This window comes from Phodopus roborovskii, unplaced genomic scaffold (genome assembly GCF_943737965.1).
Source record: "Phodopus roborovskii unplaced genomic scaffold, PHOROB, whole genome shotgun sequence".
NCBI classification, from domain to species: Eukaryota; Metazoa; Chordata; class Mammalia; order Rodentia; family Cricetidae; genus Phodopus; species Phodopus roborovskii.
This window is the reverse complement of record NW_026126599.1, coordinates 5,863,620-5,889,314: the sequence shown is the minus strand read 5'-3', so window position 1 is coordinate 5,889,314 and position 25,695 is coordinate 5,863,620. Positions and strand designations below refer to the sequence as shown.

Below are 25,695 nucleotides of genomic sequence, written 5' to 3'. Positions count from 1 at the left end.
AAAACACTCATAAGGATAAATCTGCTTTATTTTTCAGATGAAAGGTAAGGGACAACACCAGAGGCTGTCCACTGGCCTCCACATGCATACAGTGGCATGTATTTCCTATGTACACACACACACACACACACACACACACACACACACACATTCAGGAATACTTAAAAGTGAACAGGCAAGCCTGATACTGGTGATGCACACCTTTAATCCCAGTATTAGGGCGGCAGAGGTAGGCAGATCTCTGTGAGTCTGAGGCCAGATTGGTCTAAAAAGCTACACAGAGAAACCCTGTCTTGAAAAACAAAAACAAAAAGCAAACAAACCAAATAAGCAGGGATTCTGAGGCAGAGCTTTCAGTGCTGTTTTGTGTTCTCATGTATACAAGTAGGATGGTCATAGACGCACTGTGTTGCACAATGGAGCACCTCCAGGAGTGCTAGCATTATAGACCACAGCTATCATTTGCTCAGCATTTGTTTCTGGGGAGGGATCCCATCGTTTCCTGTATCCTAGAGATTCACTCTACCCTCTAAGCTTATTTCACAGTCCTAGCATCTTTTCTTTAAAAATGTTTATATATTTAGTGTGTGTGTTTGTACACCCACATGCTTAGAGGTTACTGTACAGCTTACAGCGGTTTTCTCATTATGTTGGTCTAAGGATGGAATTCAGGCCTTTACCAGTTGAGCAATCCTTCTTAATGACAAGCCCACACTTTTTCTCCTAGGAGACTCATTGGTGAGATCAGACCTTAGGTCCAACACCACCAGGCCCCAAGATCTCTGACCCTCAGGGTCAAATCTATTGCTGACCTCCAACCAGTTGGATCTCTGCCACTGAGGAGAATTCCTCAAGTCTCCCACTTTACTTTCTCTAATTCTTGAGGTAAGTCAGACACAAATGGTTTATCTGTTGTCCTATGCCTGCACTGCCCCTTTTCCAGATACCTGCAGTATATTAAGAATACAGGTGTCCGAGATGGGATGGTAAGATGTTACAGCTCCAGGACACGGTCTAAAGGGGATCTGGATGGAAGATGCTTAACAGCAACTCCACCTAAGAGGGGCTTCATCCATGCCAGGCAGGCTCAGGCAGATCCCAGGTAGGATCAAGTGTCAGATGAGGACAAAAAGCATGTGATGTAGGCTTGTAATCCCAATACTCTGGGGATCCAAGATTGAATTCAACCTGGGAAACAAAGGGCACTCCAGGACTAGTCTGGACTGTCAACAACAGTAACAAAAGTGAGAGCCATAGGAAGACTCTTTATTGGCACTTTTGATGAAAAGTAACCCAGGAAGAATTAGGCAAGTTAGCATTGGCAAATTGTAATAATTTTGATGGGCTTCTAGTGAAGAAATGGTTGCCTGTTACTTGTTTTTCATGACTCAGTGAAGGCAAAATACACATTTGAGAGTGAGTGGGAATTTTTTTGTGACCAGAGCCTCAGCTAGTTTACTTTGTGAATGAAAGATATCCTCCTGAAATATGTACTGTCTTTTCACATAGTCAGCTACTGCAGGGGGTGGGGTAGTCCCCTGAAATCTTCAAGCTTTGGGTGATGTCAAACATAAGTTACATCTTGGCTAGCCTGAGCCATAAAGTGAGACTCTGTCCCAACAAATGTAAGTGGATATAGGAGATATGTCCTTTATTGAAATATTTTTACATTTATTTAGTGTTGGGGGTTGCACATGTGCTGTGGCATGCCTATGGTGGAGAGCACAGGACAACTTGAGGACATTAGTTCTCTCCTTCCGGTACGTTGGTCACAGGAATCAAACTCACATACTGAGGCTTGGCAGCAAACACCTTTTCCTACTGAGCCATTTCACTGGAATGCCCATGTATCCTTCAGTAAAGTTCTTCCAAGCATAAAGACCTGAGATAGATGGCCAGACCTCATGTGAAACTGTCAGGCATGGTGACGTGGGCTTGTTAATCTTAGATCTGGGTTGGTGGAGTCAGGCAGGTCCCTGTGTCTTTCCAGCCTGCTAGTCTAGCCTTCTTGGCATGTTACTGGCCAGTGAAAGTCACTGTCTCTAAAATTTCAATGGCATCTGACTAATAATGCCTAAAGTTCTCTGGCATGCACATGCACACACATGTACATGCCTCCATCACATACATGTACCAACATACACTTTCTCTCTCTCTTTCTCTCTCCTTTCACACACACACACACTCACACACACACACACACACACACACACACACACACACACACACACCAGTGCTAGGCATGATGATACATCCCAGTAATATCAGTTCTCCTGAGGTTGGTGCAGTGGGATCAGTAATTCAAAGTCAGTTATATAGCCAGTTTGGGGCCAGTCAGGACTTCATGATACCCTTTCTCAAAAAAAGTCTTCCCTCAGAAGAGAAATAATCAGGCCATAGCCTACTTATAGCCAGGAGTGATGTGTATAGCAAGAAATGAAAGGGAGCAATTCTCTTAGATGGGTAAAATAGCAGCAGGAGCTTATAGAAGTCACTCAGTTCTGTCTTGCTTTAGTAGCACTGCTTTCTAACGACAGTGCAAGCACCTTGAAGTGGTTGCAGCTGGGACAGTGTTTCAGCAGTGTCCTGCCATCTAAGCAAGCTCTCAATTCAGTGAGAGAATAAATTCTTTAAAAGTATGATGTATGAAGGTAACAGAAGTTAAACTCTGACCTCCTCATGTACAAATATATGTGAGTCCACCTGAATGCACACATGCACATACACAATATGGGAGCTATTGAGGAAGACATCCAAAGTCAGCAGTTGGCTTCCCAAATGTTTATGCACCTGCAAGTATTCCACACACACATGGATGTGTACACACATACTACACAAATATGATAGCAATTGAAGAAAAACAAAACCCTGATGCTGACCTCTGGCATACACCAGTATACACACACACACACACACACACACACACACACACACACACACACGAAAAAAATTTGTCTACTCAGATTGCTAAGATGGTCTGAATGAAGGGATACCCAACTGTAAAATGAAATTAGAAGTCAGTGTCTCTTGATATTCCTGGGCCTTTCTCTCTCTTCTGTCATTTAAATTCACAAGTCTCGAACCTGCAGATTGAGGTGGACATTATTGAGTTTAAGCCCAGTTTACAGAACAAGACCCTGTCTCTAAAAACAAATACCAACCTCCCTTTACTGATTAAAAAACCCCAACAGAGAGGAAAGAGAGAGGGAGGGAGAAATAGAAGGAGAGACAGAGCTAGCTTCTGTGACTTCAAAGGGAAGCATTTTGAAATACAAAGTTAGGTTGAATAGCAACAGTGTAGACAGTGTAGACAGTTCCTCAGTATTTGGATTTAGTCCTTTGAAAGGCATTTGGAAAAGGCAAACAAAGTACTGAGCCAATGGATGTCAGTTCTATTCTCTCAACTCTGTTCTTTGAGACAGGGTCTCACTATCTATCCTTGGCTGAACTGGATTACAGACATGCACCATCACACTTAAAAAAAAAAAATATATATATATATATATATATATGCACACACACACACACACACACACACACACATATATATATATATATATTCCATTTTTTAGACAGGATCTCACTCTATGTAGTCCAGACTGGCTGAATTCATGGTAATCCTGCCTCAGGATTACAGACATGAGCTACCTCCCCTTTTGCAAATCTCTTAATGTTAAAAAGGTCTACATTGCTGGGTGATGGTGGTGCTCACCTTTAATCCCAGCATCTTTAATCCCAGGGAGGGGCAGATGATATCTGTGAGTTCAAGACCAACCTGGTCTACAAGAGCTAGTTCCAGAACAGGCTCCTCTGTCTTGAAAAAAACCATAAATAAATAAGGGGGGGGGATGGTGAAATTCTAATACCATTCTTTGGAAAGAAGAAAGTTGTGCTAATCTTGACAGGAGATGCTGAAATCTGAGCAACTGGGATTCACTTTCTTCCCTTTTATTTCCTCAAAGTGCTTCAGCTTTTTGTTCCAAATGCACAATAGAAATTTTATAGCCAACTTACAGGGGCAATAATAAAACTACTGGATACAGTAGTCAGGAGGGTTAGTGTTAGGGTGGGGTTAGCAGAGCTGGCTGTGGCTGGAACACATAACAGAAAGGAAATGTGAAATTTGAGTTTTGATTTTTTTTTTTTTTTTTTTTTTTTTTTTTTTTTTTGAGACAGGCTTTTTCTGTGGCTTTGAAGCCTGTCTTGGAACTAGCTCTTGTAGACCAGACTGATCTCGAACTCATATGACTGCCTCTTCCACCCGAATGCTGGATTAAAGGTCTGCACCACCAACAAGTTTTATTGTTTTGAGACTGGTTATCACTATGTAGCCCAGGCTGCCTTCAAACTTGTGATCTTCTTGCTTCAGACTCCCAAGTACTGGGAATCATGGGACTTAAAAGCCCAAACTGAGTTTAGTCTCTTCTCTGGCCCAAGGAAGGCTCTGAAGAGGCGAAATGATATGCTTTGATCTGTATTTTAAAAACAAAACAACAAAAATTGTCCGTAATAGTAAAGTGAAAGAGTGAAGTGAAAGCAGAGTGGAGTGTTGGCGGGGCCAGTTAGACCAGGCTGAGTGAGAAAGGACGAAAGGGGTTGGTTAGTCAGGACCACAGCTCCCTGGGTCAATAGAGTGGAATGAATTGGTGGTGTCAGGGGTGAAAAACTCGGGTCCTAAATGGACGCCTAAGGCAGGGGCTGTAGATTAGGGGATGCAAGGAAGTACTACTATTCTTGTCCAGCCTCGAGATTCAGGAAGTGACAATAAGTACGACTGTAGCACTGGGGCGCAAAAGCCCACTCAGTTGCCCCAAACACTGCAGCATTAAGGTTTAAAGTGAAAAGTCGATGGGGTGCAAGAGCTACCCCTTTGCTTAACCGGGCTCCGTAGGGTGAACAGCGGAGCCATCCTCACGGTGATGGCCCGTGGGCCTAAAAGCCTGAGGTCGCAAAGCCCAGGGTCCCCGCTGCAGAAGAGCCAAACACAGAAGGGCAATCAGCCTCCAGGGATAGGAAGCTCAGGTGTACTGGCTTTAGGGCTCCAAGGGGGCAGCTCCGGGAACTCCGGACGGAAGCGGCCCCTCCCCGTCCCCGCTGCCAGTCGCCCAACCAATCAGCGAGCCCCGCCAATCAGCGCGTCGGGCCAATCGGTGTGTTTTCTCCAGCGGCACCCGGCGCTTAGCTGACGCGAGAGGCCAGCCCGCGCCCCGCCGCCCTTGGGCGACGGCCCCTCCCGCGCTTGCCGGGCCCGTTAGCTGAGCACCGCGCCTCTTGCGCGACGGCCCCTGGGCGGCGGAGGCCGTGGCGGCGGCGCGTGCGGGCGCGGCCCTGGCGCGCCCCCTGGCGGCCCGGCCGGCGAGCTGCGGGTGCGGCGCTGACCCGGAGGCGGCGGCGGCGGTGCCCGGATGGAGGCACGTCATTGTCCCCCGCCGGGCGGCTGGGCTGTGTGCGGCGGCAGCGGCGGCGGCGGCCGAGGGGGATGGAGCGAGTGCCGAGCCGGGTCAGGTAAGCTCCCGCCTCCTTCCCGCCCGCTGCAGGCTGGCGTGGGGCCCGGCCGCGTGTCCTGGCTTTGCGGCCTCAGCCGCCCCGCCACCTTCAGCCGGCCGCGGCCCGCCGGGACTGGCGCGGCCCCTCGCCCGCCGCCCCCTCTACAGCCGCCGGGCGGCCCGAGGACCCCACGGCTGCGGGGCTCGCGTTGCTGCCGCCCGGCCGAGCCAGGCCCGCAGGACAGGAGGCGGCGGCCACGGCGGGCGGGAGGGCTCGCAGCGAAGGCAGCGCTGGGGCTGCACGGGGAGGGCCGGACCCCCCTGGTTGCCATGGCCACCGCGCTCCCACCCCCACCGGCCCCAGCCCGCCCCCTCGGCCCACTGGCCGGGCCGAGCTGCAGCCGGCTGCTCCCGGGCCGCCGCGGGTTTGGAGCTGCCGGGGTGGGCGTGTGCACGCCGGGACACTGTAGCCGGCGTCCGGGGCCCGCCCGCCGCCCCCCGCGTGACTGCCACCTCCGGCCCCAGGGCGGCCCTGGGAGCTCGGGCTGGCCTCCCCACCCCCACCCCGCCCCCACCCCAGACAAACTTTCCCACCCGGGCGCGGTCCACTCGGCTTCTCCGCAGAACGCCGGAGTTGCCCACGCCGGAGCGGGCACCAAAGGAGAGGCGGGCGGCCGGGGGTGTTGGGGGGAGGAGCCCCGCAGCTCATTCCCCTCCGAAAAAAGCAAGTGTGCCTTCCTCCCTCATGTTCTTTATCTTTGGGGCAGGAAGAACTAACTTACCTGGGGGGAAAAGGCGGGTGGGAGGGATCGGATTCAGATGTTTGAAATGAAAATTTGACGAGACCTAAGTTTTACAATCTAGGACTTTAACCTCCCCAGAATAAATACAGTTGACATTACTTTTGTTGAATAGCTCTTTTATATTTGAAGGCCTTAGGACTTGCTTGTTTGTGCTTCTTTCAAGTAAACACACTCAAGTAACAGAAAGTGTTGAGAAACTAGTTAACGCCCCTTTTACAAAGTAACAACCGGATTTAGGTTCTCATAGTTGTTTATGGAGGATAACGTTTCTTCAAAGTGTTCATTTTAAACATTTGCTTTTACTCTGTCACTCATTCAGGTGCATTAGGTCTGTGAATAATCAGTTACACTTGTTTTTACTTAGGGACAGTTTCACTTTCTTTTCTGTAGTCATTGAATCAAGACTACAGTAAGTATTTGGTTTGCAAAGGTTGAAGGCTAATCATTCTGTTTACTTAAATACAATTCAAATGCTATCTTTTTAAATTTTCTTAAAATGGAAAGTTACAACTTGAAGTCATGTATAAGTTTTTGTGTGTTGTTGACTTTATTCCTTCATGTGACACAATTTAGTGACACATGTGACACATGTTTAGTGATACTTATTTTAAAATAAAAAAGATTAACATAGCCTGCACCAACTCCTCATAAAAGAGACATTACAAGTAAAGGTTCTTAGTCCTGCACATTTACCCAACTTTGTTTCCCTGTTCAGGTTGCTAGTCTTTTTAAATGGTCTCTTGTAACTTTGTATTACCATGAGAAGGTGTTAGGGGAAAGGCTCAACTTTCATTGAAGTAGTTACTTTCACAGTCCTATTTTGAGCACTAGCTTTCCTTAGAGTAAAGAGCAGGAGCCACATGAGTCCTGTCTCATTGGGTTTAAAGAAAGGCTATCTCTATAATAGGCAGAGTTTAGTTTGATACCCGATAGTTTTAGGGCACGATTTCATTGACTGAATATCCAAATGAAGATGATGAATGGATTTGGTTAGTCTTGCCAGAATAAAACAGTAATATATTTATTGACGACTAGAATTGTTTTCCTTAATATTTTTCTTTTAAGCCTACTTCCCCACCTTTCTTAGAATAATATTTTATTTGGTTGTTTATTAATCATTGTCTGAGAAGGTTGCTTTGCTTATCCTAGGAAAACCAAGGGTTTTACTGTTACTTATGTTTCTACCCAATTTTGGCTTTCTTCCTTTATCTCTCCTGTTCCTTCTTTTCCTTTATTTCATCAATACACTTTTTATTTTTTTATTTTTATTTATTTTTTTTTGTCTCTAGGAAGAAAAAGGTGTAGACTTTATTTGGAGACTAGGCTCAGTCTTTCTTGTGAATGAAGATCATTTATCTTTAACTGATTAAATATTCAAATCAGATATAATTGACTTTGTTTTTATGTAACTGTCCCTACATTGTTACAGTTATACTTCATTTTAATTAAAAATTGTAAACAAGAACATGGAAGCTTTTAAGAAACATCCTTATTGTGAACAGCAAGCACATGGTAACACTGTTCACTGAGGTGGCAAGTACATGAGTATTTTTTTTTTAGACAGTAGTTAGTTTTTAAAGGCCAAATTTTAGAAGTACTTCCTTAGTTCAGAGTTTTTAACAGGGTGAGATACCTTGTAAATCACTCAGCACAAGCTGGTGCTAAAAGCAAATATTAGTTACTTCCTGTTTGATGATTTCATTCATTCGTTGAACTCATGTTTGGAAAGCTTTCCTTGTGCCAGGTAGGGTGGAGTAAGTTTTTAATGCATGCTACCATACAGATCAGCACAAGGAGTTTTTAGGATGGGTTTCTGACCCAATCTTGGGGTGAAAGTGTTGTCAAGGAAGCCTTATAGGATGGGTTTCTAATCCAGTCTTGGAATGAAAGGAATTGTCAGGGAAAGCATCCCAGAGAAGTGAATTCTAAACCTGAGAATTGAAAGTGTTAACTGGCTGGAGGTAGAAAGATGGAAAATAATAGCTTTCAGGAGCTCAGAGAACAGGAACTAGAAATGGACCCTTAGTGGGAGCATAATATGGGGAGTGTTCCAGAGACAAAGTGTGCCAAGTTCAGATACTGGGAAGAACCGTAGGGAGGTCAGTGGGACACTCCTCAAAGGTTTCCTTCAGGGTGTGACACGTAGTTTTGACTGCCAGCACCATTCCTAAAAGCACAGACTAGGTGGTATAGTGGCTAGACAACTGCCCGGCTGGGGGTTTCTTGACCCTGGCTCTCAGCCCCAGTAACTGACTACTTTGAGTTGCTATTATTGCTTCGTTCTATAATCCTTGCAAGTTAATACATATTCAGCAATTAATATGATGCCCATCCAGCACATCAAAAAAAGCTCAATTAGTGGATTTGAAAATGAGAGTGAGAATTAAATACACATTTGTGTTCAAAGTTTGATGTTAGTAAAATTAAAGGTTTCATTTTAAAAGTTATAATCCATATACATGAATTCCTCCTGGAAAATACGTTTCACTGATAAGACTTTTCTATAACTATAATTTTTCAAAACTTCAAATTTTATACAGTTGTTTTAAGATTTTGAGTTAAGAGAATATTTAACTTTGAATTTTAATGTAATTGAGATTTTTTTTTCCCTCTGAGAAATGGTATATGAATTGAAAATAGTTACATATATTAAAGCATAGAATATTCTTAGCTTTAAGCAATAGACATGGAAAAAATTCCTCATTAATTATATATGGTTTTGAGTTGAGGTGCCTAATTATAAATTGAAAGAAGATTTGGGGGGGATATGGTATAGGATACAGGTTTTTGTTGCTGCTGCTGCTGCTTTTGAGACGCTGCTGCTACTGCTGGTGCTTATATTTGGGTGATTTGTTTGAAGACAGTTTTAAATGGCTAGACACAAATTTCCAAGATAGAGTGGCTGGCTAACTAGACTGTTCTGCTCACCCATTGAAACAAACATACTTTTTGTCTTTTGCAGGGTTGAAAAATGACCATAGTTGACAAAACTGAACCTTCAGACCCATCAACCTGTCAGAACCAGCCTGGCAGTTCTGAGGCGGTCTCACCTGAAGACATGGACACAGGCTCTGCCAGCTGGGGTGCCGTGTCTTCAATAACTGATGTTTCAAATCATACACTTTCATTAGGGCCAGTGCCTGGTGCTGTAGTTTATTCTAATTCATCTGTACCTGATAAGTCAAAACCATCACCACCAAAGGATCAAGGTATGATTGCAGAATTACTGCTAGGAACTCTTGTGCAGAAGGGCAGTGTTTTTCAAGACTAGCTTTATTGCATTTCCTCTAATGAGCATTCATTCTTCCTTCCACCCACCCACACCCCACTATTAGCAAGTGTCACAAGTAGGGGGTAGATTGATTTTCAGTTATTAGGGTTATTAGGATATGAATAATGTTTTAAAAATTCCCAATTTATTGAAGGAAAAACTTTATATTGGCCTCAAACTCATTATGTAGCCAAAGCTGGCTTTATTCTTTTGTCTTCCTGATTCTATTGTCTCTACCTCTTGAGTGCTGGGATGACAGGCAGGGCTAGGGAGCAAATGCAGAACCTTATGTACTTTGTAGAGAAGCATTCTGTTAATTGAGCTACATACCCAGACCCTTCTTATGAGAAAGTATGGGAAAATATAAAGGTAGAATTCTAATGAGCTCTCATAGAGCCATCAGCCAACTTTGACATTTATCAGTTCATAGCTACTTAGTTATACCTCCACCCACTAACCCCTTCCCCCAGGTGTTTATATGTAAGCATGTGTGCCTAGGGTGTTGTATGTAATAGGCGCACACACCCTCTCATCTTTCCCTGGTATTTTAGACAAGTCTAATACTTCACATTGCTTATTGTCTATAAGCATTTTAGTATGTACATCTTAGAGAATTCTTGCATAAAAATAAAGAATGTCTGGGACTGGAGAGATGGTTCAGCATTTAAATGTGCAGACACTTCTTGTACAGGAACTGGGTTCACCTCCTACTACCTCTATCAAGTGAGTCACCACTTGTATCTTCAAGTCCAGGGGGTCTTACACCCTCTTGTGGCCTTCATGGTTACCAGTTCTTGTGTGCATATGTGGGAACACACACCCAAATACAGAAAAATCCAGTCAGTGTTTTTTGAATTAGTTTAAATGAAGTCTACACATTAAGGGGAGTTAATCTCACTGCAGACTCTGGACTTTGGTGTGGCTTTCTCCCTGGTGTTTGTGGCAGGCTGGTAGTAAGGTATCAGATTCAGGCATTGCTGTGTGTTTTGCTTGTGAAGTGTACAAAGCTTTTGTTTGTTTGTTTGTTTGTTTTTAATTTTTGCTTTGTTTTTTAGTCCTAGGTGATGGCATTGCTCCTCCTCAAAAGGTTCTGTTTCCATCTGAAAAGATTTGTCTTAAGTGGCAACAAAGTCATCGAGTTGGCGCTGGGCTCCAGAATTTGGGCAATACCTGTTTTGCCAATGCTGCATTGCAGTGTTTGACCTACACACCACCCCTCGCCAATTACATGTTGTCCCATGAACACTCCAAGACATGTGAGTGCTGTGTGCTCTTGTGTGCATGTTTTCAGTGCAGTGGTTTGCTTCCCTACTGCTGTCTTCCTCTGAAACGAAGTATTTAGTGAAATTACATGACCATGGACATGGTATTTAGCTCGGTGGTAGTGTGCTCACTTAGCATACACAGGCCCTTGGTTTAATCCTCAACCTGCAATAAAAAAAAAACAAAAACAAAAACAAAACAAGAAACCAAGTTAAATGATGACTGGGAAGTTGGTTTGCTGGTGTAGAAACCAAGGTGGGATGGAGTGGGGGGACTCAGGGTTGGTGTTTGGGTGCATAAGGAGCTTTTCATACCTAATTTCATCTGTAAGTATTTAAAATGAAGCTTATTTTGTCAGCATTTGACATTTCAAAACCTAGTTTTTTTTGGGGGGGGGAATGCCTCACTGTGTAGCTCTACCAGCCTTAAAGTCACGGCAAATATCCTCAACTTCCAAAGTGCTGAGGTTAGAGGTGTGAGCTGGCATTCCTGGTTTTTTTTTTAGATTTCTTTTAACTCAGTAGAATCCCAGCTCATTGTTGACTAGTAAAATTTGGATTTAAGTCATTCAGTTTGGGGGACTGCTGTCCCCATCCCTCTCTACAGCTTTTCTGAGGTGTGATTGATAAACAGTTGACCACATACTTCAAATTCATGAGTTAACACATGTGGACACTTGTGTGCACCTCTGAGATTATGACCACAGTTGGACTCATCATATCTAACAGTTTCCTAGTGCCACCCTCCCTCTTTGCTGTCACTACTTCCCTGATGCTCCCAATCACCTCCTCTACCCTAGACAAGTCCTGATACGCCTCCTCCACAACAGATTAGCTTGGTTTTTCTCAGGATATGGAGGTACAAAGTATGTATTTCATTTTGCCTGACTTGGCATAATTAATTCAACATTATTCTGTTCGTTGCATGTATCAGTGGTTTTTATTGCTGAATAGTATTCCACACATGAGCATACCACTCTTTGATTGGCTGTTAACCTGTTTTGAACCATCACGAATTGTACTGCTATACACTTGGGAGGTGGAGACAGAAGGATCAGGAGTTCAAAGTCATCCTCGAGTGAGTCCCAGACCAGTCTGGCCTAATTAAAAAAAAAAAATTAAGCTGTTGTAAATATTTGCCAGTCTTTTCGAAACAAATATTTTATTTCTCTTGGGTAAGAATGAAATCGCTGTGCTTCAGAACTGTTTCTAAAGGGATTTGGGGATGTTAGACTGAGAATTGTGTTTTCTCCATCAGGTGTCTTTTTATCTCAGTGTCTTTTGGAAAGTTTATTTTTTATAGTCAGAATTTGTATTTCATTAATTTTTATTTTTTATCACTTATATCTAAAATGTTAAGAAATCTTGAGCTGGAAAGATGACTCAGAAGGTCAGGTTTCTTGCCACCAGGCTTAACAGCCTGAATTTAATACCTGGGACTCCTGTTGTTGGAAGGAAAGAACCAGCTCCACCAGTTGTCCTCTGCCCTCCACACACTGGCATGTGCATACAAACACATACATACAATGAATAAAATGTCAAGGTCTGAGGTCAGAGGTATTTTTACTGTTTTCTTTTAGACATTTCCTAGTTTGTATTTGGGCCAGTTATCTCTTAGTTAATTTTTGTTTGTGATATGAAGATTTTTTTTTTTTTTCTTTCAGTGCTGGTGATTGAACTCAGGGCCTCACACATGCTAAGCAAGTACTTGCCACTGTGCTGCACAGGTCCCTGCTATTGTAGTTGTTCACACTGTGCTCAGAGAGTAGCCGCTTCCACTGAAACATCTAGCACCTTTGTCTTGTGTTTCTGCTTAATAGATATCTGACTTTGGGCACATTTCTTCTCTTATCCTTAGTCAGTGTGTATACTTATCACATTTTGCTCATTTGGATTCTGATTATCTTGCAGGCCATGCAGAAGGATTTTGTATGATGTGCATAATGCAAACACACATTACCCAGGCACTCGGCAACCCTGGGGATGTTATCAAGCCGATGTTCGTCATCAATGAAATGCGGCGTAAGTTTCAGCTGTAGTAGCTTATGTCCATGTTCCATGTGTAGTTATTTGTTATCATCCATATCTCTTTTTTTTTTTTTTTTGTACTTTGAGATAGGGCCTCACACTGTAGCCTAGGCTAGCCCAGACTCATGGCGTTCTTCTTGCATCATCCTTCCAAGTGCTGAAATTGCAGGTGTGCAACACCATTCAGGGCTTGTATGCAGTTTCTTACACACACCATGCTTTTTGAGAGGGTCTCCTGTGTCCCAGCCTGGCCTTGAACTTGCAGTGTACCAGGGATGTCTCTGAACTCCTGATTTCTACATCTCAAGTACTAAAGCATATGTATGTGACATCACACCCAGCTTATCAATGTGCTTTTTGAACTATACATTTTTGTCATTTTAATTAGACAAATTGTCATAAAAATAAATACAAAACTCAGGATATGGCTATGAGTAACAAGCTATAGTCCTTTTGCCTAAAAAGCTGTTTAGAGATCTGTGTGTGGAGATGCATATTTGTGATCCCAGCACTTGGGAACTGAATTCAGGACGATAGGGAGTTCAAGGTCATGTTTAATTACATGGCGAGTTTGAGACCAGCCTGAGCTACATAAGACTCGGCCTCAAAAAAACAAGTCATTCAGGGATTTTTCCAGGCACATAGCTCAGGGTGTAGCTTTAGGGGTGTCCCTATGGCACAGAGGATGTAATAATAAGGCCTTGTCTTCATCTTACAGGTATAGCTAGACACTTTCGTTTTGGAAACCAAGAAGATGCCCATGAATTTCTTCAATACACAGTTGATGCCATGCAGAAAGCATGTTTAAATGGCAGCAATAAGTAAGTACAGCAGAGTCAATGTTGCCTCCTCAGGTCATGCTCTCAGCCTGTCTCCTTGAAGACGAAAATCTGTCTGCTGTGCCTTTTCCCCTGATTTGTAGTAGTATAAAATGACTAAAATGTAAGGAAATGGACTTAATGTAGCCATTTGAGTTTGTTGATCTTACATGTTGGGCAACAGACTTGCCACTGTTTAGTTTCTATGTCAGCATCCAGTGCTTTTTCTGTTTAGCCATGCCTAATGCTTTCCTTGTTCATCTCCAGACAGAACTCTGCTCCCCTCCCCGCCTTCAGTTATCAGTTTTGTAGCTTCTTAAAACCCAAATGCAGACTCAGGAAGGTCCTAACCCACCCACTGTGTTCTGTACACCTGCACATGTCCCTCTTTGCTCTCATTATTTCAAGTCATAAGGACTGGTTTGGGTGACCATTAGTGCTGAGCAGAGGGAGTTACTTTGTCTTCAGCTCCCCTTGCCAGGTTTGCAAAGAGCATTTCTTAGTTCTCTGTCGCAAGCCCCTTCCTAACAGGTCCTTGCATCCTCTTCACCAAGTTCTCACAGTGGGCTCTGATGTAATGGTCCTTTGTGATTCTTCTCTAAGTTCTTGTTCCTTTATAAACATAGATGCTTTTAAAGTCTGAGCACAATATTTGCCAAGCTTTCCTCTCATGTCTCTATTTGGATATTTTTCAGATTAGACAGACACACCCAAGCTACCACCCTAGTCTGCCAGATATTTGGAGGATACCTAAGATCTCGAGGTAAACTTTGAAGACTCATCATAACATACATGCTTATGGTTTTAAAATGTGAACAGGAGGGCTGGGTAATAATAAAGAGTATATCGCAGGTCTGCCCAGACTCTACTTCTGGCACTTGCTTATGCGCAGACACGTTGGGAGCATACCATGCCTAAGATCTTCGTGTTTCTCTTACTGCTAGAAAGCTTACAGGTGAAGTCAGAGTTCTATCTCATTTCCTGTTGAGGGATAAGTGAGTTTCTGTTTTGATAGTATTAGTATCAGTACACTGTAGAACATTAATAGTCAGATACCTTCATTTGTGCAAATGCTTATGCAGGTATCTAGAGGTGCTAGCAATGTATATTTCAGCCAGTGGCTTATACAGACTAGGGTTATGGCACTTCTACCACAGTGTAGGATTCCTTTACAGGCTTTTCGCTCATTGTAATAAAAGTTGTACTCTTATGTTCTTTATTTTGAAATGTATTCTGTCTTCTTGGTAGTTGGTAAGGCAAAAACTTACTGTTCATATTTTCTTTTATTTCAGTCAAATGTTTAAATTGCAAGGGTGTTTCAGATACCTTTGACCCATATTTGGACATAACATTGGAGATTAAGGTGAGCTCAGAAGTTAATGGTAGTGAGGTTAGACCCTCTCATATCCTTGGACTTTTTATGCTCATATCAGTCAAGCATAGATGGTTATTACTCTGAGAAACTTTGGCTATTGACTTCTTCACACTCCTGTTTTTTGTTGTTTGGAGCTTTTGTTTTTCTGATTACAGATGCAGTTCTGTGCTTAATAAACAAAGGAAAAATATTGCATAGAAATGCAAAGCCTACCTCAGAATTCATTCTTTTAGTGGTGTGATCTATATTGCTCCACAATAGATAGCTTGCTTTAAAAAAAAAAAAAAAAAATGCTTAGAAACTTCAGTGTATGTATGTGTATCTGTGTGTGTGTTGTATGTATTTAGGAGTGCCTGTAGGAAGACTAGAATCAGGCACTGGATCCCCTAGAGCCTGTGTGGGTGCTGGGAACTGAACTCTGGGTCTTTTGGAAGAGCAGTAAGTACTCCTAACCTCTGAACCATCTCTCAAGCCCTAGATTTGTTTCTGTTTATGAAGGTGGATTTATGAGTATATCTTAGCCTATCTGTTATTTTCATTTGATTCTGCTTGAAAGCCTTGCTCTCCAGGTAGTTGTATGTATGGTGGGTTGAGATATTCCACAGTTTACATGCCTGGTTCTTGTTGTTTTCCTTTTTATGTTAATATAAGTCAAACTGCAGTCTATTTTTGTTCTGTTTAATCTGCTTGTCCTTAAAATGAGGGAGGAGGCATAATTTCTTGAGTTTACATCATAAACAGTAAAAGAAAATTACATAAACATTTCCTGTTGCTTTTCTACCCAATGGGTAGGGGTGTAGGTAGGTGTGTGTGTGTGGATGTGTGTGTGCGCGCACACACACATGCGCGTGCACATTTTCTCTGTCTAGTGATATGTGCATTCGTCTATGCATCTCAACCCCTGGCAGTGTACATGATGACATAGTGTTTATGCCTTTTTCCTAGGCTGCTCAAAGTGTTACCAAGGCATTAGAGCAGTTTGTGAAGCCAGAACAACTAGACGGAGAAAACTCCTACAAATGCAGCAAGTATGACTGGGTGACATGTTTCCGGAGAGGGCTTTGCTTTCCTGAGATTATTCCAGTTTAGAACTGACTCAGTTTTAAGTGCTTTTTACATGATTTTCTTTTTCCCTATCCTTTTGTTTGGGGTATTGTATGTGGAGTTCAGAGTCTTACAGGTGCTAGGCAAATGCCCTACCATGGAGCTGTATTCTAACCCAAGTTAGCCATTTAATGTTACAAGTTATTGTTTTGAATTGTCTTTTGTTTTTCATTTTATTTATTTATTGGGTTTTTTTTTTTTTTTTTTTTTTTTTTGGTTTTGCTTTTTTCTGAGACAGGGTTTTTCTGTGTAGATTTTTTTTTTTTTTTTTGGAGCCTGTCCTGGAAGTCAGTCTGTAGACCAGGCTGGTCTTGAACTCACAGAGATCCGCCTGCCTCTGCCTCCCAAGTGCTGGGATTAAAGATATGGTCCACCACTGCCTGGTGAATTGTCTTTTTTTAAAGGCAGGGTCTTTTATGTGGCCCAGACTTGCTTTTGAATTTTAATGACCCTGAACAAACAAGCTTACATCTCTACTCTGTGTATGTGGTGTGACGGAAGATTAAACCTGGGGCTTTTCTGCATAGTAGGCAAGTGCTCAACCACTCATCCACATCCCCAACCCTCCTAGAATTTCTAATTTTACTGTTTTGACTGTTGGTTTAAAGAGATGGTTTGTTGTTGTTTTTTGTTTGTTTTAAAGTATTAACTTAGGGTGTTTTAGAAAAAAAACTAACACTAAAGTATCTACACTGATCATCCCAATGCTTCCTTCCTGTGTAATTGAAGGTGCAAAAAAATGGTTCCGGCTTCAAAAAGATTCACCATCCATAGGTCTTCTAATGTTCTCACTATTTCACTGAAGCGTTTTGCCAACTTCACCGGTGGAAAAATTGCTAAGGTATATACATGATTTGTGATTTTTTTTTTCATCATTGTACTTTGTATTTTCCCCCCTTTTCTTCCCAATTAATGGTGACAGTAACCAAGATATAGTAATGTGCTAGAGATATAACACATGCTTGAGTCACTTAAAATAAGTTGTGAGTGACTCTGAAGTTGTCACTGTTACATTTTGTTGAAGATTCACAGTGTGTATCCTTCCTTATTTATGGCAAATAAAAACAATGGGATTGCCCTCAGCTCTCTCTTATTTCATGCATTGAATTTCTGGGGTCAAGTGTAGGTCCTGCAAGTCCCTTCCTTGAACCCCCTCCTTGGATGTATACCAGTAGCCAAAAACATGGGCCACTTGTGTCTTTAAATTGATGGTCCTAACTCTTTCCTTTTATTTTTAGGATGTAAAATATCCTGAGTACCTTGATATTCGGCCCTATATGTCTCAGCCCAATGGAGAACCAATTATTTATGTTTTGTATGCTGTGCTGGTACACACTGGTTTTAACTGTCATGCTGGCCACTACTTTTGCTACATAAAGGTAAGCTGCAGGGTGGCTAGTAAGTCTGTGGGACAACACTGGATTCATGGGGCCAACAGTGGGACTTTTACAGTTAGCTGTGATGGTCTGTTTTTCTTTGGTGGTTTTGACTGCTCTTTGACATCAGACTAAATTCAGCCTCTCTTTGTGGTTTCTTTGGCAGGCTAGCAATGGCCTCTGGTATCAGATGAATGACTCCATCGTGTCCACCAGTGATATCAGATCGGTGCTTAACCAGCAAGCTTATGTGCTCTTTTATATCAGGTATTGACTTGAAAACAAGCTGTCTGTTTTGCTAGTGTACCAGCTTCTCCTCACCTTATGAACATAGTTAATTTTGAGCTACTTTTTAAAAACAGCAAGTTAAAGATGAATTGCTATGGCCTGAGCATCAGTTCTTTGTGTGTACAAGTAATGAGTTTGCTGTAGCTTCTCACTCACTGACAAGTGTAGAAGTTGGGAACAGTAGTCTTAAGGGGGCAACTGAGTGGCTGGGACTGTGGAGGCCGTGGGGAGGAGGCCCTTGTGCTCTCAGCTAGTACCTCCCTCCCCAGCTTGAACAAGGCCTCCAGTCACACACTGCCAGCACTCGTGTCCACTCTGTCTGCTGTAGCTGCAAGCTCATAACTCACCACTTCTATTTTTGGAGAAATCTGATACATGCTCCAAGTTGTCTCCTATCTTTGTAAGGTACTTGGGGTAGAACCCAGGGTCTCAAACATGCTAGCCGGGCCTCTGCCACATTCTCGCCCCAGAAAGTATAAGTAGCTGAAAATTAAGAGTCTCCCCACATATTCAGCCATGACAGAATGGTCATATTCACATGTTGAGGTACTATTACCAATGTTAAGAGTGATTGGTTTGTTCTGGGGCGGGGGGGGGGGGGGGGGGGAATCATGGTTTCACTGTATTATGCAAGCAGACCTTGATTTCTTAATCTTTCTGCTGAGAGTGATTTTCATAAAGCCTTCTTTTGTTTTAAATGCTCTGAGAAAATGCTGGATGTATATGGAGGGGAAACAGTTTAAAATACTAAATTCAGGTAGTGAAAAGAGTATGGGCAAAAAGCCTGGGAGGTGATCTAAATCAGAAGGGGGGGTGTGGATATATACTTTAACACATTGAGCCTCAGGCATAGATGGTCAGTACTCTCAGTACTCAGGCTCAGGCAGGAGGATCACCCCAAGTTTGAGGCCAGCCAGAATTACAGGAGTGAATTCCAAGCCATCCAGAGCATTAGAATGAGACATGTCTTCAAAACAATATCAAAAAGACAAAATCTACCAATAATAACAAGAAACCCAAACTAAAACCAACATTTCATTGTCCCAGTTGGTGCTGGGTTTGGTGGTACACACCTTTCATCCCAGCAGGCAAAGGCAGAAGCAGGTGGATCTCTGTATGTTCAAGGCCAGCCTAGTCTACATACCCAGTTCCAAGGTAACCAGGGCATGTAATGTGTCTTAGGGGGAAAAGGAGTGTGGGGAAGACTCATTGAGTCAGTTCCTTATACCTGCCTCAGCACTTAGCACTGACAGCCCTAATGGAGGTGATATATGTATAGCTCTGTCCATGAGACATGGAAGCTCCATTTCCCATTTCTGTCTGACAGACTAAGTGCTATTGGATTTGTAAATACAACTAAGGAGATATCCTTTCTCATAAAAGCCATTTCATTCTTTGTCCCCAGGTCACATGATGTGAAAAATGGAGGGGAACCTGCTCATCCTTCCCACAGCCCTGGCCAGTCCTCTCCCCGCCCAGGAATCAGTCAACGTGTTGTCAACAACAAGCAGGCAGCACAAGGGTTTATTGGACCCCAGCTGCCTTCCCATGTCATGAAGGTAACGCTTCAGTTGGGAAAGCATTTCTGCTTGAATCCTAAGCCTGGGTCACTGCAGCCCTTCATTACAAAAAGCCCCAGGATGTGGGGGTGATCCATTGGCGCTTAGGGAGTGTGTAGAAGGGCCCCTCTTACATTCCCACACTCCTCGTGGGCTAGATGTTTAGATTCTTAATTAAAGTTGGACTCAGGGAAGTGAAACTCTTTCAGGGACATGTCGTCCATGTTTGTGGTCCATCTTAGTGTGGCAGTGTGAAAGGGGTTTGTTTGTACACAGATAACAGAATTATGGGTATTTCTGCAGAGCTCAGGCTTGTCAGTTACTAAGACCAAAATGAGAAGGGCCCTAACCACTGTGTACTCTGTCTAGAATAATGACTCAACTGTTCTGTTCCTCCTTGTAGAATACATCACACTTGAATGGCACCACGCCAGTGAAAGACACACCAAGTAGTTCCATGTCAAGCCCTAATGGAAACACCAGCGTCAATAGGGCCAGTCCTGTTGTTGCTTCGACTTCTGTGCAAAACTGGTCTGTCAACAGGCCTTCAGTTATTCCAGAACACCCCAAGAAACAAAAAATTACCATCAGTATTCACAACAAGTTGCCTGTTCGCCAGGGTCAGGCACAGCTGAATAACAACCTCCATGGCTCTTCTCTGGAGGCTCCTAGCAAGGCAGCACCCTCCTCCACCATCACTAACCCTTCTGCAATACAGTCTACCTCGAACGCACCCATGACATCAGTTTCTAATAAAGTAGCAAAACCAGTTTCCCCCAGTGAATCCTGTTCCAAGCCCATGGTGAATGGCAAGGCTAAGATGAGCTCTGGCGTACTGGTTCCCTATGGGGCTGAGTCCTCAGAAGAGTCCGATGAGGAGTCAAAGGGTCTGGCCAAGGAGAATGGTGTAGACATGATGGCCAGCACTCCCTGTGTCAGGCCAGAAGCTGAAGATGAAGACAGTCAGGCTTCCCCTCATGAGCTTCAAGAATCTGTCACCCTGAATGGTGCTAATAGCTCAGACAGTGACTTGAGAGAGAATGGCCTGGCATTTGATAGTGCCAGCTGCCAGGTCCAGCCTGATCTACACACAGAAACCCTCTTTTCCAAACTTAATGGTCTTCCTGGAAAGGTGAGCGTCAGGGAGGGAAGTCTCAAATCCCATAGCTCACTTAGCTGAATTTTATTAGGCATGGAGCTGAAGTATCTTTGTTTCATTATAGGTGACATCTGCTCCTTTACAGACTGTTCCAGAAGACAGAATCCTCGAGACCTTCAAGCTTACCAACCAGGCAAAAGGCCAATTGGGTGAAGAGAGGTAGGAGCATGTCAGTGAGTGTACCAGTGTGAGTGAGCATATGAGAAGAATAACATACCACTCTGGGAAACCAGTAGTTACGATCCCTTGATGGCCTTAGCTGACATTTCCTCCTGCACACTCTTGGAGGTGCAGTGGTATTCCTGAAAACATTTGTTTTTGAGATAGGGACTCATATATTGTTGAGACTGACCTCCAACTTCTTATGTAGCTGAAAATGGCCTTGAATCCTCAGTCAGAGGACAGAGCCCAGAGTTGGTGTACACTGCCCTTAGCCCCTACACTTTTTTAGATAGGCTCTCACTATGTATGGCCTGGAACTTACTGTGTACATCAGACTGGTTTCAAATTCTTTCCTAGTTTCCCACTACAAGGGTTACAAGTATGTATAGACACTATTCCTGGCTACATTTAGCTCTTGAGACATGTTAAACACTTTGCCTGAAAGTATGTCATGTCCAGAACTGCAGCAATGTGAAAATTGGTGATCGTTGTGATTAACACTTTATTTTTATTTAATGAGGGAGGGGGAAAAAAAAACTTGGTTTTCAGTAATGATAAGCTTGATAGTACATTTCATCAGATATGCTTCAAGTATAGGCTATTGAGTAGAACTGTCCAGCAGTTAGTCCTGTGTGGCTGCAGTCAGGCTAACCATCAGTTTGTTTCTTTGTTTTGATGGGGCTGTAGTTGGACTGCAACAGGGGAAAGCCCCACGAAGGACCCTATTTCACAGCTGGAGCCCATCAGTGATGAGACTGGTCCCCTTGAGACACCAGAGGCAGTCACCAATGGGAGCTTGAAGACCCCTTCGACCATGTCACCCCAGGAGCCCACCATCAACTGTACCAAAGAAGATGCCTCCGTTGTTGTTTCAGCTAACCCTGTGGAGGCTCTGCCTTCTAGCACTGCTCTTTGTGACACCACCGGTACTACCTTGGGGGATGCCCCACTGCCTGAATTGTGTGAGCCTAATGACTTGATTGCCAACCCGAGCCAGACAACCCAAGCAGTGAAAGAGGAAATGGCTGAGAACCCACAGCAGGACTCTACCTTGCCTGAAGCGGTAGAGAGGCTGAGCCCGGCTCCCTCAGTACTCACAGGTGATGGGTGTGAACAAAAACTTTTCCTTTACCTCAGCACAGAGGGGTCCGAGGAGGCGGAGGACTCCTCCAGAAGCTCGGGGATCTCTGCAGACACAGTGCTTCCTCAGCCTGATAGGACCACCAGCTCTTGTGAAGGGGCTGCTGAGCAGGTGACTGCGGAGAGAGGTGATGGAACCCAGGTGGTACCCAAAGTTCAGGAGCCTTCCCCAGCCAAGGAAAAGGGGAGCAGCCTCCGGAAAGTGGATCGAGGACATTATCGAAGCCGGAGAGAGCGTTCCTCCAGTGGGGAACATGCAAGGGACGGCAGGGCCCGGACCGAGGACCATCATCGTAAGAAGCGGCGGTGCTACAGTCGAGAGCGCACCAAGCAGGAGCGCCATCCTGCTAATACATACTGCAATGGAGGCCAGCACCTGGGCCATGGCGACAGAGCCAGCCCTGAGCGCCACTCTGTGAGCAGATACAGCCACCATCACTCACGGGTTAGGAATGGCCCAGAACAGGACTGGAGCCGGTACCACCATTTGGAAAACGAGCATGCCTGGGTTAGGGAGAGATTTTACCCAGACAAAATGCGGTGGGACAAATGCAGGCATTACCACGACAGGTATATCCCATACACAGCCCGAGAGTGGCGGCCTTTCCGTGCTCGTGAGCATGAACGCACTGCTCAGCTTGGGCGTTCACACAAAGACAGCTATTGGGGCCGCAAGGGCTGGGAGCTGCAATCTCGGGGGAAGGAAAGACCCCACTTCCATAACCCCAGAGAGGCCTCTGGCCTCACCCTGGCCCTCGAGAGGCATCACCAAGAGAAGGCCGTGCTGGATGTGCAGGAGAGCACCCACAGCCTCCCTGAGCGCTTTCATGAACACCAAAGTGACAAGCCGAGGAAACAGAGGTATGAGACACTAGAAAATGATAGCCGCCTAGAGAAAAAAGCCCACAAAGGCCTGGAGAAAGACACTGTAGAACAGCCAAGGACGAAGAAGCACAAAAAATCTAAAAAGAAAAAGAAGTCCAAAGATAAACACCGGGACCGAGATAGCAGGTGAGCTCTGGAGATGGGACCCAGCGGCTGAGTTTGGAGTGCTTATGTAGCTGTCTGTCCTGACAACACCAAGCCAGAGGGCTCTTGTTATCAGGTTGACTTTTTTCTTAAATCACTGGAGTTTTGAGATTTTTTTTTTACTTTAAATTCAAAACAATCTTATTTTATATACCAATCCCAGTTCCCTCTCCCTCCCATCCTCCTGCTTTCTCTATCAATCTTCACATTTCTCCCCCTCCCCCCATTCACTCCTCAAAGAGGGTGAGGCCTGCCATGGGGGATCATCAGAGTCTGTCACATCATTTGGGGCAGGACCAAGGCCCTCTCACCCTGTATCCAGGCCCACAAACCCAGGAGATTTCATTGTTTTACACATCTCTAAAGTTTGAAACAGCTTTTAAATTGTTGATCCCTAACAACTCTCCCAGGCCTGACATGTGTCATCATATTCTTATATCTGTTGGCTTTTCTTTGCCTGTTTCCCTGCTTAGAGTGCACTTAGGTAACACCATCTATCTATTTCTTTGGCTTTTGTCTCCTTTTTTAGGCCACCATTTGTTATTTTAAAGTCTTAAATGTTTTTTTTTTGTCTTTTTGAGGTCCAAGCTGGCCTCAAACTTACATCCACCTACCTTAATGTCCCCCAGTGCTTGGATTCACAAGTTGTTGTCACCGTACCTGATTGGTTTTGCGTCACTTAGAAGCTAACTCTTGGCAGCTGTCTTAATTGATTTCTGATTTGTGAGCATGAATGCATTCCTGTATCTTTTAGCTGACATCACTTAAATTAAAACTGGGTGAAGATTACCATAGTCCTTTGTAAACAGGCAGCAGACCACAGCTGCCTTCTATTCTGTGCCTGGACACTTGGCAGAATGTGCCAATTCTGGCTAAGGCAAAGAAGTACTGGGGACAGTGTTATTGTAATTGAAGACCTTGGGCTTAAAATTTGTTTCCATGAAACAAAACAGTATGTTGGCAGGAGAAATTTTTTTCACAGATGCATAGCTAGTGTCCTGGGGGATGGGGAGCCAGGATTGCAGTTTTCCTTGGTACTGAATTCTGGCTGCTTCTTCTGCAGGCATCAGCAAGAATCCGATTTTTCAGGAGCATACTCTGATGCTGACCTCCACAGACATCGGAAGAAAAAGAAGAAAAAGAAAAGACATTCAAGGAAGTCAGAGAACTTCGTGAAAGATGTTGAGTTGCATTTATCGAAGCCCTCGAACTACGAGGCTGTCAGCCATTTCCGGAAAACAGGAGACACCTTTCTGCTGGCTGATGGCCTGCCTCTGGAGGCCAGCAGCTCTTTCCGGGAGAAAACCAAGCATTTAAGGGTAGAAAGCCGGCCTGACAGATGCTATCTGTCAGAGTATGGCCAGGGTAAGGAAACGGGAAGTTAAGGATACAGCTCTCTGAGTAACATGTTTTGGGAAAGGTGATGAACACAGAAATGTAAAGCGTACTGAAGGGTATGAAAGTGGACTCAATATGCACCAAAACAAGACCGTTACAATGAGCAGAGGTGTGGTTTGACCTCTGGCTGGGTGTGACCTCTGTTGAAGGCTGGGCCCAGCATAGGCTCTGTGTTCAGAATGCTGGAACGTAAGAGAGAGCCTATGTGTGTCACACAGAACTTTGGCTTTTAAAGTAGTCTGTGCCTGTGTATGTTTGTGTGTACCCATGTGTACATCTATGTGTGTGTGGTCTCTAAAGATGCATCTGTAGTGTGGGGCTCCCTCCAGGCTGCTGGTTTCTGAGGTTCTTCTTGGTGGATCTCTTCTCCCTAAATGAGTGGTTCCAGGCTAACCCAGAACTCAAAAACCTACCTCACCCTCCTGAGTGCTGAGAATACAGGCCAGTGCCACTGTGCTTAGCTGCCCCTTCCTCTTCCTACTCTATTTCTAATGAGCGTTTCCCCTAGATAGGAGCATTTGGCTTGTAAAATAAAATGCATGGGATATGAATGTCAGTAGGGCAGAGCAGAGGCAGGCAACAAGCCCTGGGGCCACAACCTAATCTGCACTTCAGAATGGCTCTAACACTTAAATATATGAGGAGTAGTTTTCATTCAAGTGAAGCACTGTGTGGAATGAGAGGTTTGGGGCCAGTAGACTGTGAAGCCCATGTGTTTTCTGTTACTGTTTTGGTGTCACTCAGTAGACATGAGACATGGCCTGTCCTATTGAAATGTTTTTCTTCATTTGGCTATTGATATAAAAAGCATGTCATCTTCCCCAGACACCCAAAGATCATGGTCACAAATAAATGCATGTGTGTTGCTACAGAGATGTGATGGTGGCCCTGAGTGGAACCTTTGTTCATTGGCAGTCCATCCATACACTGTCTCAGGTTGTCCCAATCCCAAACTGGTGGCTGGTTTGTAGCTAATGCCTCTGTACCCACACCTCTGCTCTGGGCTATGACCCTGACCCTTTCTTACCAACTCCAGCTCTCTGTAGGACGCTCAGCTTATTTCTTGGGGCTGAAACCTGTTCATCCTCACATAAGAAGTGTGTAACAGTATGCTGGGGTAGAGGCCTGGTTTCCAGGCCTGGCTCTGAGCATCCTCCATTGGTGTTCTTTGTAACACTGCCAGCCAGGGTCTGCTTGCTCATCCTGTAGGAGTGATTCTTTTAGCAGCTGACATCAAACTACAGAAACTGATATAGTCAGTCTTCAGTTACACACATTAAATTGTTTCCTCACTTTGCCTTCCAGGTGATTAGAGCCTTGGCCTCGTAACAAAAAAAAAAAAAAAAAAAAAAAAAAAAAAAATTACGGTAAGCAATTTTCCTGTCTGTGTTTTGGTCATTTGTAAAAGTGCTGAGTGGATAAAGGCGGGTTTCCTTC

General features: G+C 44.1%; 1 protein-coding gene across 3 annotated transcripts; it reads left to right on the top strand.

The window, feature by feature from the left end:
- The first annotated feature begins 855 nt into the window (after positions 1-855).
- On the top strand, positions 856-25,600 carry Usp42 (ubiquitin specific peptidase 42). Of its 3 annotated transcripts, XM_051205373.1 has the most exons (17): positions 5,348-5,505; positions 9,252-9,498; positions 10,616-10,816; positions 12,734-12,844; positions 13,569-13,671; positions 14,364-14,431; positions 14,961-15,031; positions 15,989-16,071; positions 16,877-16,988; positions 17,386-17,526; positions 17,690-17,790; positions 19,217-19,370; positions 19,774-20,502; positions 20,594-20,688; positions 21,379-22,842; positions 23,924-24,225; positions 25,564-25,600. In XM_051205373.1, exons 2-17 carry the CDS (start codon positions 9,261-9,263, stop codon positions 25,569-25,571), a joined length of 3,981 nt encoding a protein of 1,326 aa, XP_051061330.1. In that variant the 5' UTR covers positions 5,348-5,505; positions 9,252-9,260; the 3' UTR covers positions 25,572-25,600. The 3 variants fall into 3 exon arrangements, with proteins under 3 accessions (XP_051061329.1, XP_051061330.1, XP_051061328.1); XM_051205372.1 differs by lacking the exons at positions 5,348-5,505; positions 25,564-25,600 and adding an exon at positions 856-885 and having other exon boundaries at positions 23,924-24,523; XM_051205371.1 differs by lacking the exon at positions 25,564-25,600 and having other exon boundaries at positions 23,924-24,522.
- Positions 25,601-25,695: the final 95 nt, after the last annotated feature.